Genomic DNA, 22913 nt, shown 5'->3' with positions numbered 1-22913 from the left:
CATTTTGGGACCTATTTTAACGATCTGAAACGCAAGTGCGAAGCGCAACGCGCAACTGAGTTTGTGGGCGGATCTTGGGCGCTGTTGCTATTTTCCCGGCATGAGAAATAACTCTTGCGCCGGGCGCAAATCAATAAGAGGTTGGTCTGAAGTAGGTTCATTATTCATAGGTGTGGTTTGGGCGTAACGTCAAATAAACCAATCAGAACGCTATCCAACATTCCCTTTAAACGCAAGGGCGCAAGTTCTATGGCGGGTTGCTATTATTATGACGGATTTACCAGGCGTACGCCAGGAGCGGTTTACAGCCGAGGAGACCCACGTTCTTGTAAGAGCGGTCAAAGACAGAGAAGTTATTTTGTATGGGGATGGGAGAAACCCGCCCAAATCAGCGTAGGTCAAACAGGCGTGAGAGGAAATAGCCACAGTCTCATCAGCTGGCATATCGTTGCGCCAAGCGCTACCATGATGTCAGGAGATGGGGGAATCCCAAGCTTGCCAGCATAAATTGGGCACGCCGTGTAACGGGAGGTGGATCTGCCTCAGGACCTGAAGCCAGCAGAGGACATCGCTGCGTCACCTCACCGCTGAAAGGATTTGGGGGCTTTGAAATCGGACCCAAGAAACGCAAGCAAGGTCCAACCCCAAACAAAGTCAAAGTCAATTGCGCTGGGTGCAAGATAGGGCCCTTTGTTTTACTTGAGAAAACAATGAACATTGAACTGATGAGTTTTGCATCAAATAGATATTTGTTAATCTTGCAATAGACGATGAATAATGACTATTCATAGAAGATTTGTAGATCCTTTTCCTTTTAGAGGCCGTTCAAATCTAGACGCACAGCAAGCACACTTCTATATAAATACGTCTGAAACAAAACTTGTGTTCACAGGCGAGTGCTTTGAAAAGCAGAAGAAATCAGCGTGTCCTGTGTTTTCCATGTGTTATAGATGTTAATGGACCCTAATGCAAGAATTATTTTAATAAGTGGTCAGGACTCAGGACACAATCAACTTGGGCAAAAAGCGGTGGGGACAACATCGGACCTCGTGGCCAAAAAAACATACTGGCCCACCGGGAATTCTCCCGGTCCTGCTTATGGCCAATCCAGGCCTGGTTTATTTGAATATAATGTATAATGTGTATATCTTGTAGGGGTGGCACGGTTCACAAAACTCTCGGTTCGGTTCGTATCACGGTTCTATGGTCACGGTTCTCGGTTCAGTACGGTTCTTGTTGTTATTTTTTCTTTAAATTTTTAACACACCAGAAATGTATTATCTTATGAATGCATTAACTATCCATAATTTAGGATACAGTATTAAAAAAAAGTTATATCATGTAATCATGCACAAACTGAATTTGACTTTAAGCACATTATTGGGACCATCTCTGAGGAAAGCCAGATGAGATTTTGATAGAGCAAGAGGGAAGACATTGATGATTTCAACATGCTTTCATTTATTTGGCAAAAAAGAGAATGTGTATTGCCATCTACATGAACTTTATGTGCATTTTTAGCACACAAAGATAACTTGCATTTATTAAAATGCCAACTTCAGTGTAGCTCATAGATTTATCACTGAGGGGCTGCTTTAATACTGAGAGATTATGTGGACGAGAGAGAAACATAACCTTTACACCTGTAATATTTAAATCCGTCTCTTTTGTCCACTTTTGACCACTTCTGTCCTGATTACTTTGAGGGGCAATTTCTGAAATAAGATCGCGCAACTTTCACACGCTAGCAAAATGAAACTACGCGGAAATCAGCCGCTTTAATTTTATCAATGAATGGCTAAAAATAGCGCTAAAGACGTAAAACAGTGTTCAGTACCTCAGATTTAATAATGGTAGCTGTAGCTGTTCGAGCACATTCAACCCGTTGACTGCAGTTCAATCTATTGTTTTATTTCCGCTGTCATCATAGGTAACATGAAATAAAAATATGTTTCCACACACCAAACTTATACGACGCTGGCGCATCCTCCAACTGCGGGCAGACTTCCTTTTCTCTCACACTTGCCATTTCTACACGTAACATAACCTGCAGTACTTATACTTCAAACCAGTCACCTCTTCTGCCGCGCGAAAGGGGAACACGCTATCTGAGGTCACATACAGGGCATGAGACTACATTGCGCATGCCATGAACCGTTGAACAGTGCGGCACACACGCGCTCCGAACCGAGACAAGCGAACCGAACGGTTCTGATTTTTTTCATGGACCGTGCCACCCCTAATATCTTGTTGTAATTGCTATATAAATGAATTAGTACAACACACTTATCTGATGATAGATGGATAGATGGATGGATAGACAGATTGATTTGGGCCAATATAAGTGTATTTTATTTTTTAAGGTATGGGAAGATTGTGTCTACCAAGGCAATTCTAGACAAAACTACAAACAAATGCAAAGGTGAGTTTAAAAGATCAATCTGACGTTATTAAGAAAAAACAATTGTTATCATTTAATTGTGTGTGTGCGTGTGTGTGTGTAGGTTATGGCTTTGTGGATTTCGACAGTTCTACAGCAGCACAAAAGGCTGTGATGGCACTTAAAGCTATTGGAGTCCAAGCTCAAATGGCCAAGGTACATGATAACAGAAACAACTTAGAAACGAGCATCACACACACACACACACACACACACGCACACAACACACACACTGGTGCTTCCATGTTTTGTGGGGACATTCCATAGATGTAATGGTTTTAATACTGTACAAACTATATATTCTATTCCCTTCCCCTAACCCAAACCCTAACCCCAACCATCACAGAAAACTTTCTGATACTTCAGATTTTCAAGAAACATCATTCTGTTTAATTTATAAGCTTGTTTCGTCAAAATGTCTCGACAAGGTCAAACATTTACTGGTATTCCTATCATGTGCCCATAACGTGATAATTACCAGGTACACACACACATCATGACTTTGGCTATCAGAAAGAAATTGTAGGGAGAGTGACTCTCTCACAACAATGCCATCAATTTTCGCTCACTCACAACAGAAAATCAATAGTCTGAAAATCAGTGTGTTTTAATATAATGTTTGTGAGGATATTTTTAACAGACAAAACGTCTTCATACACAGTTGCAGGGACAAAACTATCTGCTATTTAAATAAGTAGATTCTGGTCTATTTGATCAAATGTGAAAATACAGTTTACACACTCAGTTGTTGATTATCATGATTTCATGTATATTTTCCTAGCAACAGGAACAGGACCCCACCAACCTGTACATCTCTAACCTACCTATGTCCATGGATGAACAGGAGCTAGAAGCTATGCTCAAATCCTTCGGTCAGGTTATATCTACACGCATCTTACGGGATGCTAACGGTACCAGCCGAGGTGTGGGCTTTGCAAGGTACCTCATTACTGTACTTTGTCCTCCAGTCCACCTGTAGGAGGAGTTACAGTATTCTTATGTGTAACAAGTTTAGGCTTAGAATATGAATAGAGCCAAAGTCATGATGTCAAGTATCTGTGTTCTCTCTGGGATTTTACAAACAAAAGTTTATTACATGTACACATTAGTTTTTACAGATAAATACAACTTTTAAGATTCTGAAATAAAAATGGGCAATCCAAATTATATTTATATATGATATATGCCTAAAAACAATAAATTTCATGCTTGTTGCTTAGGGCTCATCTGTGTTTTGGCAGCATGCTTTTTATTTAAAGTCCTACCGGAGATAAACAACACACTTGTTGATAAAATGTACAAGCTCAACAAACATGCTTGTTGTTAATAGTCCTGATGGAAAAAAAGTTTTGTTCAAACAACTGTGTTAGCTTTGAGCAGTTGGAAAATTAAATCCTACCCATGGCTGTGAACACCGGTTAATTTTACAATAGTAAAACATTTTCTATTATTTATTCAAGTTTTTGTGTCACAGGATGGAATCCACAGAAAAATGTGAAGGCGTCATTCAGCATTTTAATGGCAAATATATCAAAACCCCACCAGGAGTGCCAGGTTTGCAATAATTATAATATTGAACTTTCCTTTTTTATTCATAATAATTGATGCACAAAAAATGCATGAATTTAATGTGGGGGTTTTTTTTTGGCTGTGTCAGTGCCCCCAGAGCCTTTGTTATGTAAGTTTGCTGACGGAGGGCAAAAGAAGCGACAGAACCACGTGAAATACCTACAGAACGGTCGTCCCTGGTACAGAGAAGGTGATATGGTATGGAAAGAGGACGTGGAGAAGTCTTTTGTACACTTAAGTAACATTCTCGATGTGTAATTTTACTATTGCTCTTACATTTGTATCGACCCATATTATTTACATAAGGTTACGTTTTTTCCTTGTTCAGGGAGGAATGACACTCAACTATGACCCAACAGCCTTACATAATGGGTGAGTAAAAAGATGTTTTCACATAATGTACCACGTTTTCCCCGGGGCTGGCTTCATGTTGGCACCAGAGATGGAGTGAACCCTCAGCCGGAACCATCGCCCATTGTTCAATGTTTAGAGATCCATGTTCAGCGTTTAGAGATCCATTTTTAGAGATCTGTTTCCCAGAATCAGTGTTTAGAGATCCATGTTCAATGTTTAGAGATCCATTTTTAGTTATCTGTTTCCCAGAATGAGTGTTTAGAGATCCATGTTCAGCATTTAGAGATCCGTTTTTAGTTATCTGTTTCCCAGGATGAGTGTTTAGAGATCCATGTTCAGCGTTTAGAGATCTGTTTTTAGAGATCTGTTTCCCAGGATGAGTGTTTAGAGATCCATGTTCAGCGTTTAGAGATCTGTTTTTAGAGATCTGTTTCCCAGGATGAGTGTTTAGAGATCCATGTTCAGCGTTTAGAGATCAGTTTTTAGAGATCTGTTTCCCAGAATCAGTGTTTAGATATCCATGTTCAATGTTTAGAGATCCATTTTTAGATATCTGTTTCCCAGGATCAGTGTTTAGAGATCCATGTTCAATGTTTAGAGATCCATTTTTAGATATCTGTTTCCCAGGATCAGTGTTTAGAGATCCATGTTCAGCGTTAAGAGATCCATTTTTAGGGATCTGTTTCCCAGGATCAGTGTTTAGAGATCCATGTTCAATGTTTAGAGATCCATTTTTAGAGATCTGTTTCCCAGAATCAGTGTTTAGAGATCCATGTTCAATGTTTAGAGATCCATTTTTAGAGATCTGTTTCCCAGAATCAGTGTTTAGAGATCCATGTTCAATGTTTAGAGATCCATTTTTGGAGATCTGTTTCCCAGAATCAGTGTTTAGAGATCCATGTTCAATGTTTAGAGATCCATTTTTAGAGATCTGTTTCCCAGAATCAGTGTTTAGAGATCCATGTTCAATGTTTAGAGATCAATTTTTAGAGATCTGTTTCCCAGAATCAGTGTTTAGAGATCCATGTTCAATGTTTAGAGATCCATTTTAAGATATCTGTTTCCCAGGATCAGTGTTTAGAGATCCATGTTTAGCGTTTAGAGATCCATTTTAAGATATCTGTTTCCCAGGATCAGTGTTTAGAGATCCATGTTCAGCGTTTAGAGATCCATTTTTAGATATCTGTTTCCCAGAATCAGTGTTTAGAGATCCATGTTCAGCGTTTAGGGATCCATTTTTAGAGATCTGTTTCCCAGAATCAGTGTTTAGAGATCCATGTTCAGCGTTTAGAGATCCATTTTTAGAGATCTGTTTCCCAGAATCAGTGTTTAGAGATCCTTGTTCAGCATTTAGAGATCCATTTTTAGAGATCTGTTTCCCAGAATCCGTGTTTAGAAATCCATGTTCAGCGTTTAGAGATTCATTTTTAGAGATCTGTTTCCCAGAGTCCGTGTTTAGAGATCCATGTTCAGCGTTTAGAGATTCATTTTTAGAGATCTGTTTCCCAGAATCCGTGTTTTGAGATCCATGTTCAATGTGTAGAGATCCATTTTTAGAGATCTGTTTCCCAGAATCAGTGTTTTGAGATCCATGTTCAATGTTTAGAGATCCATTTTTAGAGATCTGTTTCCCAGAATCAGTGTTTTGAGATCCATGTTCAATGTTAATAGATCCATTTTTAGAGATCTTTTTCCCAGAATTAGTGTTTTGAGATCCATGTTCAATGTTTAGAGATCCATTTTTAGAGATCTGTTTCCCAGAATCAGTGTTTAGAGATCCATGTTCAATGTTTAGAGATCCATTTTTAGAGATCTGTTTCCCAGGATCAGTGTTTAGAGATCCATGTTCAATGTTTAGATATCCATTTTTAGAGATCTGTTTCCCAGGATCAGTGTTTAGAGATCCATGTTCAGCATTTAGAGATCCATTTTTAGAGATCTGTTTCCCAGAATCAGTGTTTAGAGATCCATTTTCAATGTTTAGAGATCCATTTTAGAGATCTGTTTCCCAGGATCAGTGTTTAGAGATCCATGTTCAATGTTTAGATATCCATTTTTAGAGATCTGTTTCCCAGGATCAGTGTTTAGAGATCCATGTTCAGCGTTTAGAGATCCATTTTTAGAGATCTGTTTCCCAGAATCAGTGTTAAGAGATCCATGTTCAATGTTTAGAGATCCATTTTTAGAGATCTGTTTCCCAGAATCATTGTTTAGAGATCCATGTTAAATGTTTAGAGATCCATTTTTAGAGATCTGTTTCCCAGGATGAGTGTTTAGAGATCCATGTTCAATGTTTAGAGATCCATTTTTAGAGATCTGTTTCCCAAAATCAGTGTTTAGAGATCCATGTTCAATGTTTAGAGATCCATTTTTAGAGATCTTTTTCCCAGAATTAGTGTTTTGAGATCCATGTTCAATGTTTAGAGATCCATTTTTAGAGATCTGTTTCCCAGAATCAGTGTTTAGAGATCCATGTTCAATGTTTAGAGATCCATTTTAGAGATCTGTTTCCCAGGATCAGTGTTTAGAGATCCATGTTCAATGTTTAGATATCCATTTTTAGAGATCTGTTTCCCAGGATCAGTGTTTAGAGATCCATGTTCAGCGTTTAGAGATCCATTTTTAGAGATCTGTTTCCCAGAATCAGTGTTTAGAGATCCATGTTCAATGTTTAGAGATCCATTTTTAGAGATCTGTTTCCCAGGATGAGTGTTTAGAGATCCATGTTCAATGTTTAGAGATCCATTTTTAGAGATCTGTTTCCCAGAATCAGTGTTTAGAGATCCATGTTTAATGTTTAGAGATCCATTTTTAGAGATCTGTTTCCCAGGATGAGTGTTTAGAGATCCATGTTCATTGTTTAGAGATCCATTTTTAGAGTTTTTTTTTCCAGAATTAGTGTTTTGAGATCCATGTTCAGTGTTTAGAGATTTGTGTTCAGAGATCTGTTGTCCAGAATCAGTGTTAAGAGATCAGTGTTCATTGTTTAGGGGTCAGTGATCTGAGATCTGTGTTTGGAGATCATTCTTAATAATCAAGTCCTACTGTCATGATAATATTAATGGTTGAGCTGATTACCTGCAAACAGTAACACTTCTATCTGCTTTTCACAAGGACCATATAACTGGACATAATGTGTTGATAAATTTTATACTTTTAGGTTTTATTCTTCGCCGTACAGCATTGCTCCAAACAGATTGCTTACCCAGAGCTCTTTGTCTCCATACATGTCCACACAAGTTCCGTCCTACCAGGTCAGTATTATTATAAGATATATTCATACATATATTTAAACATTATAAATAGTAGGGGTGGCACGGTTCATGAAAAAAATCCGAACCGTTCGGTTCGCTTGTCTCGGTTCGGAGCGCGTGTGTTGCACGGTTCAACGGTTCATGGCATGCGCAATGTAGCCTCATGCCCTGTATGTGACCTCAGATAGCGCGTTTCCCTTTCGCGCGAAAGAAGAGGTGACTGGTTTGGAGTATAAGTACTGCAGGTTATGTTACGTGTAGAAATGGCAAGTGGGAGAGAAAAGGAAGTCTGCCCGCAGTTGGAGGATGCGCCAGCGTCGTATAAGTTTAGTGTGTGGAAACATTTTTTATTTCATGTTACCTATGATGACAGCGGAAATAAAACAATAGATAGAACTGCAGTCTATGGGTTGAATGTGTTCGAACGGCCACAGGAGACCGCCTTCTCTCCGACCATTTATCTAATCTGAGGTACTGAACACTGTTTTACGTCTTTTCGTATTCAGCGCTATTTTTAGCCTTTCATTGATAAAACGAAAGCAGATGATTTCAGCGTATTTTCATTTTGCTAGCGTGTGAAAGTTGCGCCATCTTATTTCAGAAATTTCCCCTCAAAGTAATCAGGACAGAAGTGGTCAAAAGTGGACAAAAGAGACGGATGTAAATATTACAGGTGTAAACGTTATGTTTCTCTCTCGTCCACATATACTTTCTGCAGTATTTAAGCAGCCTCTCAGTGATAAATCTAAGAGCTAAACTGAAGTTGGCATTTTAATAAATGCAAGTTATCTTTTTGTGCTAAAAATGCACATAAAATTCATGTAGATGGCAATACACATTCTCTTTTTTAGCCAAATAAATGAAAAGCATGTTGAAATAATTAATATCTTCCCTCTTGCTGTATCAAAATCTCACCTGGCTTTCCTCAGAGATGGTCCCAATAATGTGCTTAAAGTCAAATTCAGTTTGTGCATTATTACATGATATACCTTTTTTTAATACTGTATCCTAAATTATGGATAATTAATACATTAATAAGATAATAAATTTCTGAAGTGTTAAAAATTAAAAGAAAAAAATAACAACAAGAACCGTACTGAACCGAGAACCGTGACCATAGAACCGTGATACGAACCGAACCGAGGGTTTTGTGAACCGTGCCACCCCTAATTATAAATGAGCAGCCTACAAATCTTAGGCCACTAGATAACTTTTTTTTGTTTGATATATTAAGCTCAAGTTGAATGCTTGCCAAAGTTAACAGCAGTCAGATGAGTAAGGGTGTCACAATTTCAATTTTAAATCGAAATCGATCGAAATTAAGTCACACCCTCGAACTTCGAATTAAAAAATGGAATCGTCGATGCTGCCATGTCCTTATGTCACGTCCACCCGTCTTGCCAAGCGGGGGGAAAAACTCTCAGAGATTTATATTTTACAAACCCAAGGGATGTATTGCTACAACTCCTTGAAATGCATATCATAAACAGGATTACTATGTAGTGATCTGACTTCGGACAGAGCGCAGCTCTCTGCACATGGGCGAGAGTGAGAAAGGCGACAAGATGCAGCAGGTTATATTTTAAACAAAAGGGATAGTTTGCCTCAGCTCGCATGAAACACATAAAACTGAACAAATACGTTAGGATTACTACTTTAGTTTATGTTTAGACTTCGGACAGAATCAGATGCGAGAGCGTGTGCACGTGAGACAGAGAGAAGCGCAGCTGCTTGTGACGCGCTGGATTTATTTCAGATGTTAGTAGTCCAAGACGCGCGCATTAAGTCCATGTGCGTGCAAGAAGGAATCCTACAAGTAAATCCCACAACCCCCATGCGAGGAAAAGCACGCAATGTGCATGTTAATGTGAAACTATAATAATAATAAATAATGAATAATAATGGCATAGCATTTTTATCTTTCAAAAAAAAGTAAAAGTCGAGAATCGAATCGAATTGCGACCTTAGAAAAAAAAATGGAATCAAATCGAGGATTTGGAGAATCGTGACACCCCTACAGATGAGCCAGATCACAGTATGTTGTCACCTGGCGTTGGGGTTAGAGTTAGGTTTGGGTAGGGATGTAATTATGTAAATCTAACCCTAAACCGACGCGCAAATGGTAATAAAATAGGAAAGAGAATGCAACGGACGTAATAGTATTGAAGTCCCCAGTTCGTCAAAAAATGACGCGAAAGGTATACCCTTCACGTCAACATATGACGAATGGTCAAGTGTCGTCAAATATTGACGAAATGGGGTGAGACTGGGTTGCACAATCGTGGGGGTAGTAGCAGAAAGGTCTCTATTGGATTTTTCCCATTCAACTTAATACTCCCTTTTAAACAGTCTCTGATTTTAAGTACTTCCAAAAATGGTCACGACCCTCCAAGTTAAATTTCCTTTTGATATCATCATATGACATAAATATGTCGTCCTCCAATAGATCACCTATAGTTCTAATACCTTTCCTTAGCCATTGTGCCCATAGTCTGTTTATTAATTTAAATTTTTGGGTTATGCCACAAGCTTGTATGCAAAGCTTGCACATATGCAAAAAGCTTGTATTTTTTATGTACTTCCAACCATACCATTTTAGAAAATTTCAAGATAGGATTTTGCATTTGATTCCCTTTATTTGACTTTTGTGATATGATATCTATTGGTGTAAATGGAGAAGCAAGCTATCGTTCTATTAAAATCCAGTCCAGGTTTTCCCCCGCCCAATGTTTAACCAGACTACACAGCAAAATCCCCAGTGTTAAATTAACACTGCTCGGTGTTTATATAATCCACACCAAGATTGGTGTTAAAAAAACACTAAATCAGTGTTAAAGTTAATAAGATAATGAAGTGATTGAGTCATCAATGGTGAACACCTGCTGATCATTCCGTGTCAAATCAACAAAATTTTGGAATTGTTCCTGTCTTAACATTTTTATTTTGTTGACTCTTTTTCTGGAGAAAGTAATACTAAAATGAGGAAGAAAGCCAAAATATTAAATGCAATAGATAAAATGCTTAGAGTTTAATGAACACTATCATCATCTCTGTTTTAAAACTAAAATCACAACTTGCTTGCAGAGTTACATGGATGATAGGTTTAACTTCTAAAGAACGTCTCGGTTACGGATGTAACCCTCGTTCCCTGAAGGAGGGAACGGAGACGTCACGTCGTGACCGACGAATTGGGAACTCGCTTAGAGAGACCAATCTGCCTCGTATACTACTAAAACGCCAATGAACTTGGCATTGAGATATTTGCATAATGCTGGCGCCGCCCCGCCAGGTGCCTTTATAAGCAGCAGGTGCAAATAGGGAAATTAGCTTCTTTTCGCTGAGAAAGTGACCGGTCGATAAACAGCAGGGAGCAGCCCTGTGGCGACGGGACATGACGTCTCCGTTCCCTCCTTCAGGGAACGAGGGTTACATCCGTAACCGAGACGTTCCCTTTCAGTCGGTCACTACGACGTCACGTCGTGACCGACGAATTGGGAATCCCTACCAAAACGCCACTGAGGGCTGACCTCTTCCAGTGTCTGCGTAAAGCCCTCCGGTTCCACTTAAGGAGAAGGAGAATTAGGTTTTAAGGCAGAAGGCCGGGCACTAGATGTTCCTTTAACCCCACAGTAGTGCCAGCGACTGGGAAGCGCCCTATCTGAGCGGTATAGGGACGCTGCGGAAGCCACCGCCCCGTTAAGGGCTATTGGTGGGCGAAAGTCAACCGTAGTTGAGGTAAAAATGACAGCCGTGGCTGTGTAAGCAAAGCAGTGCTCTGCTAAGGGAAACGTGGGCTGGTAGGATTAACCCCACGGAATAATACTCACAAAGGAACCCGTTGGGACACAATGTGGAGCCCAAGCCAAACACGTAGGTTCGTAAGAATACAGCTAGTGAGAGGCTGACAGCCAATGCTCCGCAACAAAGGCTGCCAAGGCATCGGAGGAAGAGCAATTCAAACCATTACGCATTTTTGCTCTGATGGCCTTCCATACTGAAACTCAATTAGGAGCCTCAGTTGGAGGCTGCAAGCCGACCTGCGAGTCTGCTCTCCGTGCCCTCCCTGGTGAGGAAAGAACACGAGAGGATACAGGCTCGATACGAACACTGTAAAATCTAATGAACGTATTAGGTGTCGCCCAACCAGCAGCTCTACAGATGTCTGTTAGCGAGGAACCACGAGCTAAAGCCCAAGATGAGGCAACACTCCGTGTGGAGTGCGCTCTCAAATTAAATGGGCAAGGAAAACCCTGAAGATTATAAGCCAGGGCGATAGAATCAACTATCCAATGAAACATCCTCTGCTTAGTGACAGCTTTCCCTTTCTGCTGGCCACCAAAACAAACAAAGAGCTGGTCTGAGGTCCTGAGGCTTTGCGTGCAAACCACGTAGAGTCGCAGTACGCGTACGGGGCACAACAAAGCCACTGTTGGGTCTGCCTCCTCCGGGGGCAGCGCTTGCAAGCTCACCACCGATCTCTGAAGGGAGTGGTGGGAACTTTGGGCACGTAGCCTGGTCTGGGTCTCAGTGAGACAGCAGGACCAAACTAAAGGCACGAATCGTCAACAGAGAATGCATGTAAATTCCCTACTCTCTTCACGGAGGCCAATGCTAGCAGGGTCAGAGTTTAATTGACAAAAACTTCAGACTCGCAGACTGCAAAGGCTGAAATGGGGGACCTGAAGGGCTTCAGCACCATGGACAGGTCTCAGGAATAGAGGGAGGGCGCGAGGGGTTTAGCCTGCGAGCGCCTCTTAAAATGTAATAACCAAATCATGCTGGCCAACTGATCTGCCGTTGATAAGTGAGTGAGTGACGAGCAGAAATAGCGGCGATATCAACTTTAATGGTGAAGGGACAGCCTACCATCTAACCTATGTAGAAGATATAAAGCACAATGTTAATGGGCATTCTCTGGGGTCCTCGCGTTGCAAAGAGCACCAGGTGACGAAAAAGGTTTCATTAAGCGCGTAAGCCCGTCTTGTGGACGGTGCTCGAACCGCGTCGATGGTGTTAGATACCGTTTGCGATAAATCACCTAAACCTTGCGCGCGCTCAACGACCATACATGGAGATCCCACAGGTCGGGGCGCGAGTGCCAAAGTGCCCCCTCCTAGAGAAAGAAAGTCCTTCCTCAGGGGAATCCGCCAGGGAGGGCTGTCGCGAGGCGCATTAACTACGAAAACCAATTCCCAGTCATCCAGTACAGACGATTAATAAAAAGGCTCTCCTCGTCCTGCCTGACTTCGCACAGTGTCTGCGCGATAAAGCTCACTGAAAGGAATGCGTATTACGCATCCCCCGCGGCCAGCTGTGTGCCAACGTATCCACGCCGAGGCTGCCCTCGGTTAGTGAATAAAATTAGGCGACAGTGGGTATCGTCCGGCGACGCAAACAGATCCATCTACGCACGACCGAACTTCTTCCAAATTAGCTGGACCGTCCGGGGGTGGAGTCGCCATTCGCCGGGGGCGCAGCTCGGGAGCGCGTCTGCCGCTGAATTGAGCGACCCGGGATGAAAATGGCACGAAGGGACCTCAGATGCTTCTGACTCCAAAAGAGGAGATGACGAGCGAGATGCGACAGGTGAGGAGAGCGCAAAACCGCCTTAACGGTAAATAACGCAACAGTCGCAATGTTATCGGTGTCGGCTAATACATCCTTCCCTCGCATCTCCATAGCGGAGCGTACAAGTCCCATATATACAGCGCACCGCTCGCGGCAGTTGGGGTGCTATGCACACCCCTGAGACTGCAAGCCCGTCATACGTGGCTGATCATCCCATGCTGAGGGCATTGCAATATACAGAATGCCAGGAGACCCCTCAGGGGCATATCTTCTATCGGAAATGCCGGGTCTACCACGGGGAAAAATTGAAATGACACGCAGGTGTAATGTTTACACTGTGTATGTCGGTGTGCCACGCTCTCCTCGAGACTCGATCGTAAGCCAACGCTGAAGCGGTCTCATATGAAGCAGCTCGGGCGGTGTCACAGCCGCAGCATGCTGTCATATGTCCAGGAGCTTCTGAAATTGTTTCAGAGGGACCGCGTACTTCCCTCGAATTAAACCGAGGCAAGTCAGAACTGACTGGTTGCGCGCTCTTGTAAAACACGCCAATTAGTCGATCGAGTCTTATTTCCATACTGAGAAAAAGGATCCTCTGCACGGGGCAAAGTTGCTCTTTCCCAGCCGACCTGAAGACTTAAACGAGCGAGATGCCGAAGCATTAACTCTCTGTGTTCGCGCACGTCTGCCAAGAACGGGCTATTATAAGTCGACGTAGCTAAAAGCAGAATGCGAACAACGCTCTCTCTCTGACATTTTAATGCCGCGACTATGGAGACACGGAGAGAGAGAGACAGCTCGAATGGTGCACTTAGTATTAATATGCCCACCCCACGACGCAGAGCGAAAAAACGGTCTAAAGCGAGGGGAGATGGACACATAAAGTACATGTCTTACAGGTCTAAGGCTGCAAACCGATCTGAATATTGAAATACGAGCCTTGGCGTTATCATCCAAAAAGAACACCTTCGTAGAGCCGGTGCGTAAATCAAATCGATCGTAACCCGCCGCGTATTTTGGGTACTATGAGATAAAGGCTGGAAAAACTCTATCATCATCATCTCGGTAAGAGGGACCGGCTCGAACATCCTTCGCCAACAGGATATCGACTTTTGCACGCAGTACATGTGCATCGGACGCTTTCACCACAGTGAAACGAAAGCCCGAATTTTGGGGTGTGCCGGATTCGTAACCGAGGCAGATCGTGCGTAAAACCCAACGAAACGGGCTGGGAACTGAAGCCAAGCACCCAGGCACCGTACGAGGAGAAATAACGACACTACCGAAGTACCCGCGGTGGGGCAGCGAAGCGAGACAGGTGGGACTGCCGGTGCGTCTGCTGTGACAGCATAAACATCTACAGTATGTGTGTGTGACACTGACCTGAGCCCGCTGAGGGTAACGGTCGTCTGGTCTCCTCAGCGGAGAGCTCGGACTCCTCAGGTCACCCGCTGGCGATAGAGGAGAGATAGGGGAGCTGGTGTGTACCCGCTCACGGCTCTCTCGATCCTCCGGAGACCTAGAGAGGGAAGAGGAATGCACTCTTATGTGTGGTTAAGTGGGTACCGGCCGAACAGCCGGTGGAACATATGCAAACCAAGGATTTTCCACCCGACCCTCTACCGGGGGAAGGAGCTCCATCTCCTGAAGAGTGATCCTCTGCCAATCCGGGTCGCCCTTCACTGGCCACTTAAACTCCCGAATTTCACGGGAAGCGGCTAAGCAGGCGGGGCGAGCTGCTGACGACCGGTTCCCCTGCGCTGCCGAGATGGGGTCCGAGGAGGGGAACGGAGGTGGTCGCCGCAGGACGCCGACGGCGAGAGGCAGACTGAGGAGCCGGCGTGGTGGACCAAGGGCAGCTCTCTTCCGCCGGGGCATGACCTAGGAGATCGCCTCAGTCTGCGCAGCGGAGCTGTACGACTCCTCTGGCTCGCCGAAGAGGCCGGTCTGTGAGACAGGAGCATTCAAGTTGTTCTCGTCTGCGTCCGTCATGTCAGCCAGACACAGCCAAAGGTGGCGATCTTGGACCACTGTGGTGGACATCGCACGACTGAAGGTCGCGGGCTCCCTCGTAAATCCTTGGTGAGCCTGCAGCAACGTTATTGCGTGCAGGGCCGAAGCCGCCTCTCCGGCATGCCTGATGGGCAGCGTCCGTAACCGGACGACTGTCTACAAACACGGGAGGGAAGGGTTGGGTGGGCCCTCCAGGAACGCATCCCGCTCCACTGAAGGGGTCCCCGCCCTTAGCGGCTCCGTTGGTGAGGGAGGTGAGGGGTGAAAGCTGAACGGCCGGACAGCCGCAAATCACGTCAGCTCTTCGTGCCGTCGGGGAAGAAAGGCACAGGAGGAGAGGACCGAGAGGCCCGAGCAGCTCCGAAGTACCAATCATGTGGGCGGGACGGTTCGGGCGGAGAGGGGTTAACCTTTCCAACTCTACCGTCTCCGCCGCTCGAGCGGGCACGGCCGCCATCTCCGGAACGACTCTGCCTCGGAGGAAAAATGGACACCCCTCTGATGCTGCAGAAGTGACGGGACCAGAAGGAGGTCCAATGGATTCGGCAGACATCGTAGAACACGACTCTGCAGTCTCCATCAGAGCCTCAACCGGCTGAGGATGAGAAGGCCGGTAGGTGGAGGACGCATCCTCCGTCCTACTCAGCGTAGTGAGGCGAAGGGCGCCCTGCGAGCGCTTGACAGCCGCACCATGGCGGCGTCAGCACTGCAAAGGCGCGGACAGCGTTCCCGTAGAAACGACAGCCGTCTCCGCAATCCAAGAGGGTTATGCTCTCACAGAGAGAACAGAAACTCTCCACGAACGCAGCCCCGGAGTGCTCGATGCCTGAGCACGAAGACAGCGCTCGTGACCGTCACTGGAACCCTTATACTTCTCGCATCCAAGATCGCACGGGCGAAAAGCTATCCTGAAAAGGACGCTGATCGCCGCATATACGAGAGAGTGGCTGCCTTTAAAAAGACACAGAGCTCTCTCGTATCACTCTTTTAGGGAAATTCACTCAGATGCTTAGTTGATGAGCGCACAGGAAGGCAACGCACACACTAAACTCAAAACAATAAACAGGTGTAGAGCCGTGGAATTAAGCGAAGCGTCCGCTGTGGTACTGCTAGTCCAACCAACTTCAGCAATCAAATCCCAACAGAGTAAAGTAGCTTCTCAGTAGCAGATAAAGCCGGCTTTCGAAGCGAAAAAGCTAATTTCCCTATTTGCACCTGCTGCTTATAAAGGCACCTGGCGGGGCGGCGCCAGCATTATGCAAATATCTCAATGCCAAGTTCATTGGCGTTTTAGTAGTATACGAAGCAGATTGGTCTCTCTAAGCGAGTTCCCAATTCGTCGGTCACGACGTGACGTCGTAGTGACCGACTGAAAGGGAACTGCTGTAAATCTGGTTAATAAAGTAAGTCACCATTGTGTCGATTAGTGTTTCCTTTAGTTGGGTACTTGGGTCTTGAAGTTTAGTGTTAGTTTTCTTCTGCTCATTGTGGCAGTGTGTTTATAAAACACATTTGTTAAAGCAGAGAGAAATGAAGTCTATAACTGTTACTATGTTAATTAGTATGAAAGTATAAGTCTTGGGATTCAATGATATCATAAAAAAGTAATCACTGAATATAAGTGTTTAATTTATGTTCTGCCAACCCTGTGAGGCTCCCATGAAATCCAACAGTGCTGTAAAAGTCCACATACCCTGAAGAGTTAAATATTGTTTACCCAAATCTAATCTGTGGTTTCAGTCAGACACACTAAGACATCAACAATCAGCCTATAAAACACAATCATGGTGACAATCAACAACAAAACGTCATGCCGCAATGCATGCTGGGTACCAGGATTGTAGAAAACTCATTCATAAATCCCATGAATAACAAAAATTTTGCAACTTTCTTACCATTAACTGTCACCATCGTTGAGATTTGTATCAGAAATCATGAAGTCTCTCTTAAGCAAAAAACAACAAAAAAAAAAAATTGAAGCATGACGGGAGTCTTATTCAATACAATGTAATTTGCATAGAGCTTTTTTATATGCCTGTTTCTTCATAATTAAATTGTGATCAAATATTTCAATGATTTGTAGAGTAGAATATAATAAATATAAACAATCTGAGAAGTTCTGGAAGAGCTTCCCTCTGCATGAAGCAATGAACAAGTGGTCTTACTAAAACATTGTTGCTATTGCTAAAAGAGCAGAGTTAGATCAGTGAAGGTCAAGGGACAAATGCCTAACTAAAGGAAACACTAATCACAGTAATGGTGACTTCAAATGAACTCATAACAAACACAAACTTAAGATTTCATGTGATACATTTTGTGATAAATGTCTATTTGACTTGTGAGACATCACGTCAGAAAGAAGATTTGTCAACTAAATCACGCGTGTGGATGCTGGAATAGTTGAGCACTTGTATTTTGTTCTGACAGCTGTTTAGAAGTTAAACTTATCCATTTAGAAAATAAATCTGCAAGATATCATTTTCTTTTTCAAACAGAGATGCTGATAGAGATGCAAACGTGAAAGATTGCAGCTTTTTTAGGCATACACCCAACAGTATTCATCTATTGCATTTAATAATTTGACTTTCTTTTTTATTTTAGTATTTTCTCCAGAAAACGAGTCATCAAAATAAAAATTTAGAGACAGGAAAATGTCCAAATTGTAATTGATTTGAATGACCAGCAGGTGTTCACCATTAATCATCACTTCATTATCTCATTAACTTTAACACTGATTCAGAGTTATATTTTTAACACCAGTCTTTTTTAACACCGATTCTGGTGTGGATTATATAAAAACCAAAAAGTGTTGATTTAACACTGATAGAGTTAATTTAACACTGGGGATTATTCTGTGTAGACATTTCAAAAGAAATACTGTAATATTCTACATTGGGCAGGCCTAACCCCCCTTCTTTCTTTGGTTGGCAGAGCCGGTTAATGTTGATACGAGGTTTACCACCATTCCAAAGAAAGTGTTTTATCATGTTATTATAACTTATTAGTATTGGCTGTGGTATGCACATGGGTAACATGCTAGTATAATAATTGATAAGAGGGGCTATGACCATCTTCACTGTGTTTACTTTCCCCCATAATGTTAAATTGAACTTGTTCCATTTATCCAAGTTAGTCTCAATTTTGTTTAACTTTTTCCCCATATTGTAAGACATGATATCATCAATATTTGGGTTCAATTGAATTCCAAGATGTTTCAATCCTTTATCCAACCACCTAAAATTGAAACCGGTTAATAAACTACGAGTGCAAAATTGTGAGATTGGCATCGCCTCGGACTTATGCCAATTAATTTTGTACCCAGAAAACAACGAATAATTATCAATAACTTCAAGTAAGGTTTTGATAAAGTTAATGGGGTCCTGACCTATTACCAAAATGTCATCTGCGTACAAAAACAATTTGTGTTCCCTGCCCCCAGCAAAAACACCTTTAATTCTTGAGTTTTCTCTAATTTGAATAGCCAATGGCTCTAAAAAGATGGTGAATAACAGTGGACTTAAACTGCACCCTTGGCGGGTTGATCTGGAAATATCAAAGAAAGAGGAAAGCACCCCATTTGTAAACACAGCTGCCTTTGGTCCCGAATACAAGATTCTAATCCATCTGCTGAATTTTCCATCAAGACCAAATTTTGCCAGGGCGGTAAACAAAAAACTCCACTCTACCCTGTCAAAAGCTTTCTGGGCATCCAGAGATATAGCTAACACTAGTGATGTTACCAGTGACACCGAAGCTCCGAAGCGTGTGTCAAAAAAACGAACCGATTTTCATTGAAGCTTTGTATCGAAGCTTGATTCGTTCTGGCAAAATCACGTGACCAATGACGTCCGAAGCTTCGTTTCACACACACCCACGTGACTGCTTCGTTATCTGATTCAAAGGTTTAGAATTGTGCGATGCGCGGCGCGCCCTCATGGGTTGTATTGGAGTATTACATTACACGGAATCGATTACTGTATAGTAAGTTTATGAGATATATATATATATATATATAGTAGTAAAAAGCCTTTTCTGCTTTACTTAATATCATGATATATTTTTTTAATTGGTTCACACTTTATACTTTTGAGTCAAGGTCTATCCTTAATTTGTTTTTTTGTTTGGAGTACCATTCGCATGAAATGGAACATGCTTTGGTCATGTATTTAATATATTGTTACATTTATTTATGAATCCATCCTTAATTTGTCAATCCATTATCTTTTGCATTTATAATTAATACGTTGTTTGGTTGTGGAACATGTTGTGAAACAGCACTTTCACCAGCAGAGGTCCTCATTGAGCTCTGATTTGAAAAGCTTCGAGTAATGAACCTTTTTCCGATACAATTGGGTTGAAAGCTTCACTGCTTCAAGAAAGCTTCACTTCGCCATCACTAGCTAACACTGTGAGGATTAGACAAGAACGAACCCAAATGCAGACAGGACTAAGAAAATAATAATTTATTGACAAAAACAAGGAAAACAAAACCCACGAGGGGGCAAAACAAGACAGTATAAACACTACACTTAAACTGACATAAAGCTAAACATAAACCAACATTAAACTACAGATAACAAACTAGACTAAAATACTCAATACTCACAAGGCAAGACTCTTTAACACGACAGGGATGGTAACAAGACGAACGCGCACTGGACAACAAACACAAGGACTCTTAAATAGGGAGAAAGTAAATTACATACACCTGGAAAATAATCACGAGTAAGGGATCGGGGAAAAAGTGACGAGACCTGGGAAATGTGTGGTCAGAATAAACCAATACAAAAACCACACATTTCCCACATAAAACATGGTACTGCCAGGACCCCGAACACAAAGACTAGATGTAATAAAACAGATGGTTTCAGACGGATCCTGACAAACACAGGATTTACATTATTTCTATTCATCCATAATAGATGCAATAGTCTTCTCATGTTATCGGACGCAGATATGTTCTTGATAAAACCCAACTGGTCTTTATGAATAATATGTGGCAATACAATTTCTAACCTTGTTGCTAACACTTTGGATAATATTTTACAATCGACATTTATTAAACTTATTGGTCTATAATTGACTGGATCAGTTAAATCTTTGTCGCCTTTTGGAATTAGAGATATTACTGCCTGGTTAAAACCTTCAGGAAGTGATCCATATTCAAATGCTTCATGAAATACTTCAATCAAAAATGGACAGAGTACGTCTAGGTAGAATACGTCTACTTTTGGTAGAATTCGGCTGGAAAGCCATCTATCCCGGGTGACTTTCCAGATTTCAATGCACCAATGGCCTTATTTACTTCGACCTCTGTTAAAGGAGTTTCCAGTTTGTCCTTATCATTTTGTGAGATCTTTGGTATTGTCATTTTTTCCAAAAATACATCCACCTGATCCTTACTAACCATGTTCTCAGATGTATACAAGTCTTGATAAAACATTTTGAAAGCCATATTAATATCTGAGGAAGATGTAACCAATGTATCATCCTTTTTGATTGCAGTAATTACATTCTGATTATCTATTCTTTTTAAGTTGTCTTGCCAATAACCTCCCCGTTTTTCCCCATTCTCATAGAAATTCGTTTTAAGCCGAAAAAGAGCATACTCTGCCTTCTTGTTATAGATTTCATGGAGACTAAACTTAAGCTGACAAATCCTTTAAATTTATCACCATCAAATTTCCCTGCTATTTGTTTTTCCAAAATACCTATACGTTCCTCCAACGTTTGGATCTTTGCCTTATTTTCTTTAACTTTTCTATAGATAAAAGCTAAGCATTAACCACGAACAAACGCTTTCAGAGCATCCAACACTGTAGCCAACCTGTTAGTAAACCCAACATTTATCTCTAGAAAATATTTGATTATATGTAATTCCACAGGTGCATGATCCGTTAAAGCAATAACACCTATTTTACAGTTCGATATTAAGTCAACACATGAATTAGAGATCAAAAAATAATCTATTCGGAAATAAGTTTTGTGGCAGTGAGAATAAAAGGTGTACTCCCTTTCCAGAGGGTGTACCAATCTCCAAATGTCCACTAAGCCAACATCCTCTTTTAAAGAATTTAATGCCAAACCTGTTTTATTGATTGAAGTTACCTTATTGGCACTTCTATCAATATATTCATTCATCCGAAACATTATTAAAATCTCCACCTAATAAAACATGTCCCTGCATGCCTCCCAGCATCTTATTAACCTAATGTATAAAATTAGGTTCATCCCTGTTTGGGCATAAATGTTGCATAAAACGACCTGAACGCCATTAATAAGTGCCTGGAGGCATAAATAACGTCCTTAATAATTTTCGTCCTTAAGTCTTTTGTTAATAAGTATCACAACACTGCAGCTTTTACTTGATACTGAATTATGAAATACTTTCCCAACCCAATCACTTTTTAACTTCAAGGCTTCATTTTCATTTTCAAAGTGTGTTTCTTAAATATATGCAACATCAGTGTTATGAGACTTAAGATAACTGAGTATTTTTTTACCTTTTGATTGGTGGTGTGCTGCACCCATTTATGTTCCATGATACAATATAAACATCTATATTGCCCATTGTTACACCATGGTGAATTATATATAAGCCCTGCACCTTCCAGTATACAACAAATAGACAAATATTGACAGCTTTGTGTGAACCAAAATGTATATAAAAATACCTCACTTTGAAAATCATTACTGGAACAAAAACAAAACTAAACCAGCACTGTTCTAAAAACAAACAGTGCAAATGCCCTGCAGGCAAAGTTAAAGTTATTTCTGGTCCGTGTGGGTCCCACAGACAGGAATCTCCACTCCTCTTGCTGTCCAGGCGATACCCCAGCGATCCCGCCCCCATCTTCTGAAGGCGTGCTCGGCAGTCATGTCCTCATAAAATGACATTCGGCAGTTCTCCTATATTATGCCTTTCTTCTGTTTTGCGGCCGCCAGAACTTTCTGTCGTGCTGAGTAGTGAAGAAATCTCACAAGAATAATCCGAGGAGGCTGTCCAGGGTCCGGGCGGGGTCTGGTCGTCTCCCCGCAGCCCCAAGCCATCAGCGAGTATCATCTTCACAAAATCACTCATATTGCCCACTCCGTTCATACCTTCTTTCACACCGATAAGCCGAATATTCTTCCTGTGACTATTTTCTTGATCGTCGACCAGGCCCAGAGTTGCTTGAGTTTTTTAGCACATTTGCTGTTGTCTTCAGCCATGCTCTTCACCTTGTCTTCCACATCTGAGATGCGGCCCTCAGCCTTGCTTATCTGTATTTGAGTCGCGGTCACAGCATTTTTATTTCCGGCATGTCTTACTTAACCCTTGTGCATCAATTTAAAAAAGTTACACGTAGGTTCACAGGGGACAAAAATGTCCATGTCCAAAAAGTGTCATAAAAATATTATAGATTTGTATTTTTTTCCACTTTCACTGATGCCATTTTTTTAACCAGCATCAGCTCTAATCACAATGACCAAACATTCATTAATTTTCAGAATTTTAACCCTTTAAATGCTGGTTTGTTTACACAATGCCACTGCTGTTTTTTTATTAAAAAAAGAAAATTTGTAATTATTTTCAATTTACTAAATGCTAAGCAGATTTTTTTCGTTGAGTATTACAGCCTTGGATATGTCAATGATTAACAACAACATTAATTTTTATGCATTCATATTTTTTATGCAGTATCAGATTTAAAAAAAAGTTACCTCTCAGGTCC

At 41.7% G+C, this 22913-nt stretch overlaps 1 protein-coding gene across 1 annotated transcript in view; it reads left to right on the top strand.

Annotated features, from left to right (window-relative positions):
• The window catches only part of rbms2a (RNA binding motif, single stranded interacting protein 2a), a 98311-nt gene that overhangs the window by 64750 nt on the left and 10648 nt on the right, over positions 1-22913 (top strand). The window contains exons 3-9 of the mRNA XM_065265929.2: positions 2364-2422; positions 2505-2596; positions 3222-3379; positions 3915-3994; positions 4098-4207; positions 4338-4381; positions 7524-7617. Of these exons, the coding sequence (XP_065122001.1) occupies positions 2364-2422; positions 2505-2596; positions 3222-3379; positions 3915-3994; positions 4098-4207; positions 4338-4381; positions 7524-7617 (637 nt within the window). The remainder of the gene's footprint in view (positions 1-2363; positions 2423-2504; positions 2597-3221; positions 3380-3914; positions 3995-4097; positions 4208-4337; positions 4382-7523; positions 7618-22913) is intronic.

Source organism: Paramisgurnus dabryanus, chromosome 14, assembly GCF_030506205.2.
Source record: "Paramisgurnus dabryanus chromosome 14, PD_genome_1.1, whole genome shotgun sequence".
Classification (NCBI taxonomy): domain Eukaryota; kingdom Metazoa; phylum Chordata; class Actinopteri; order Cypriniformes; family Cobitidae; genus Paramisgurnus; species Paramisgurnus dabryanus.
The sequence above is the reverse complement of the archived record's forward strand: the minus strand, read 5'-3'. Positions and strand labels throughout refer to the sequence as shown.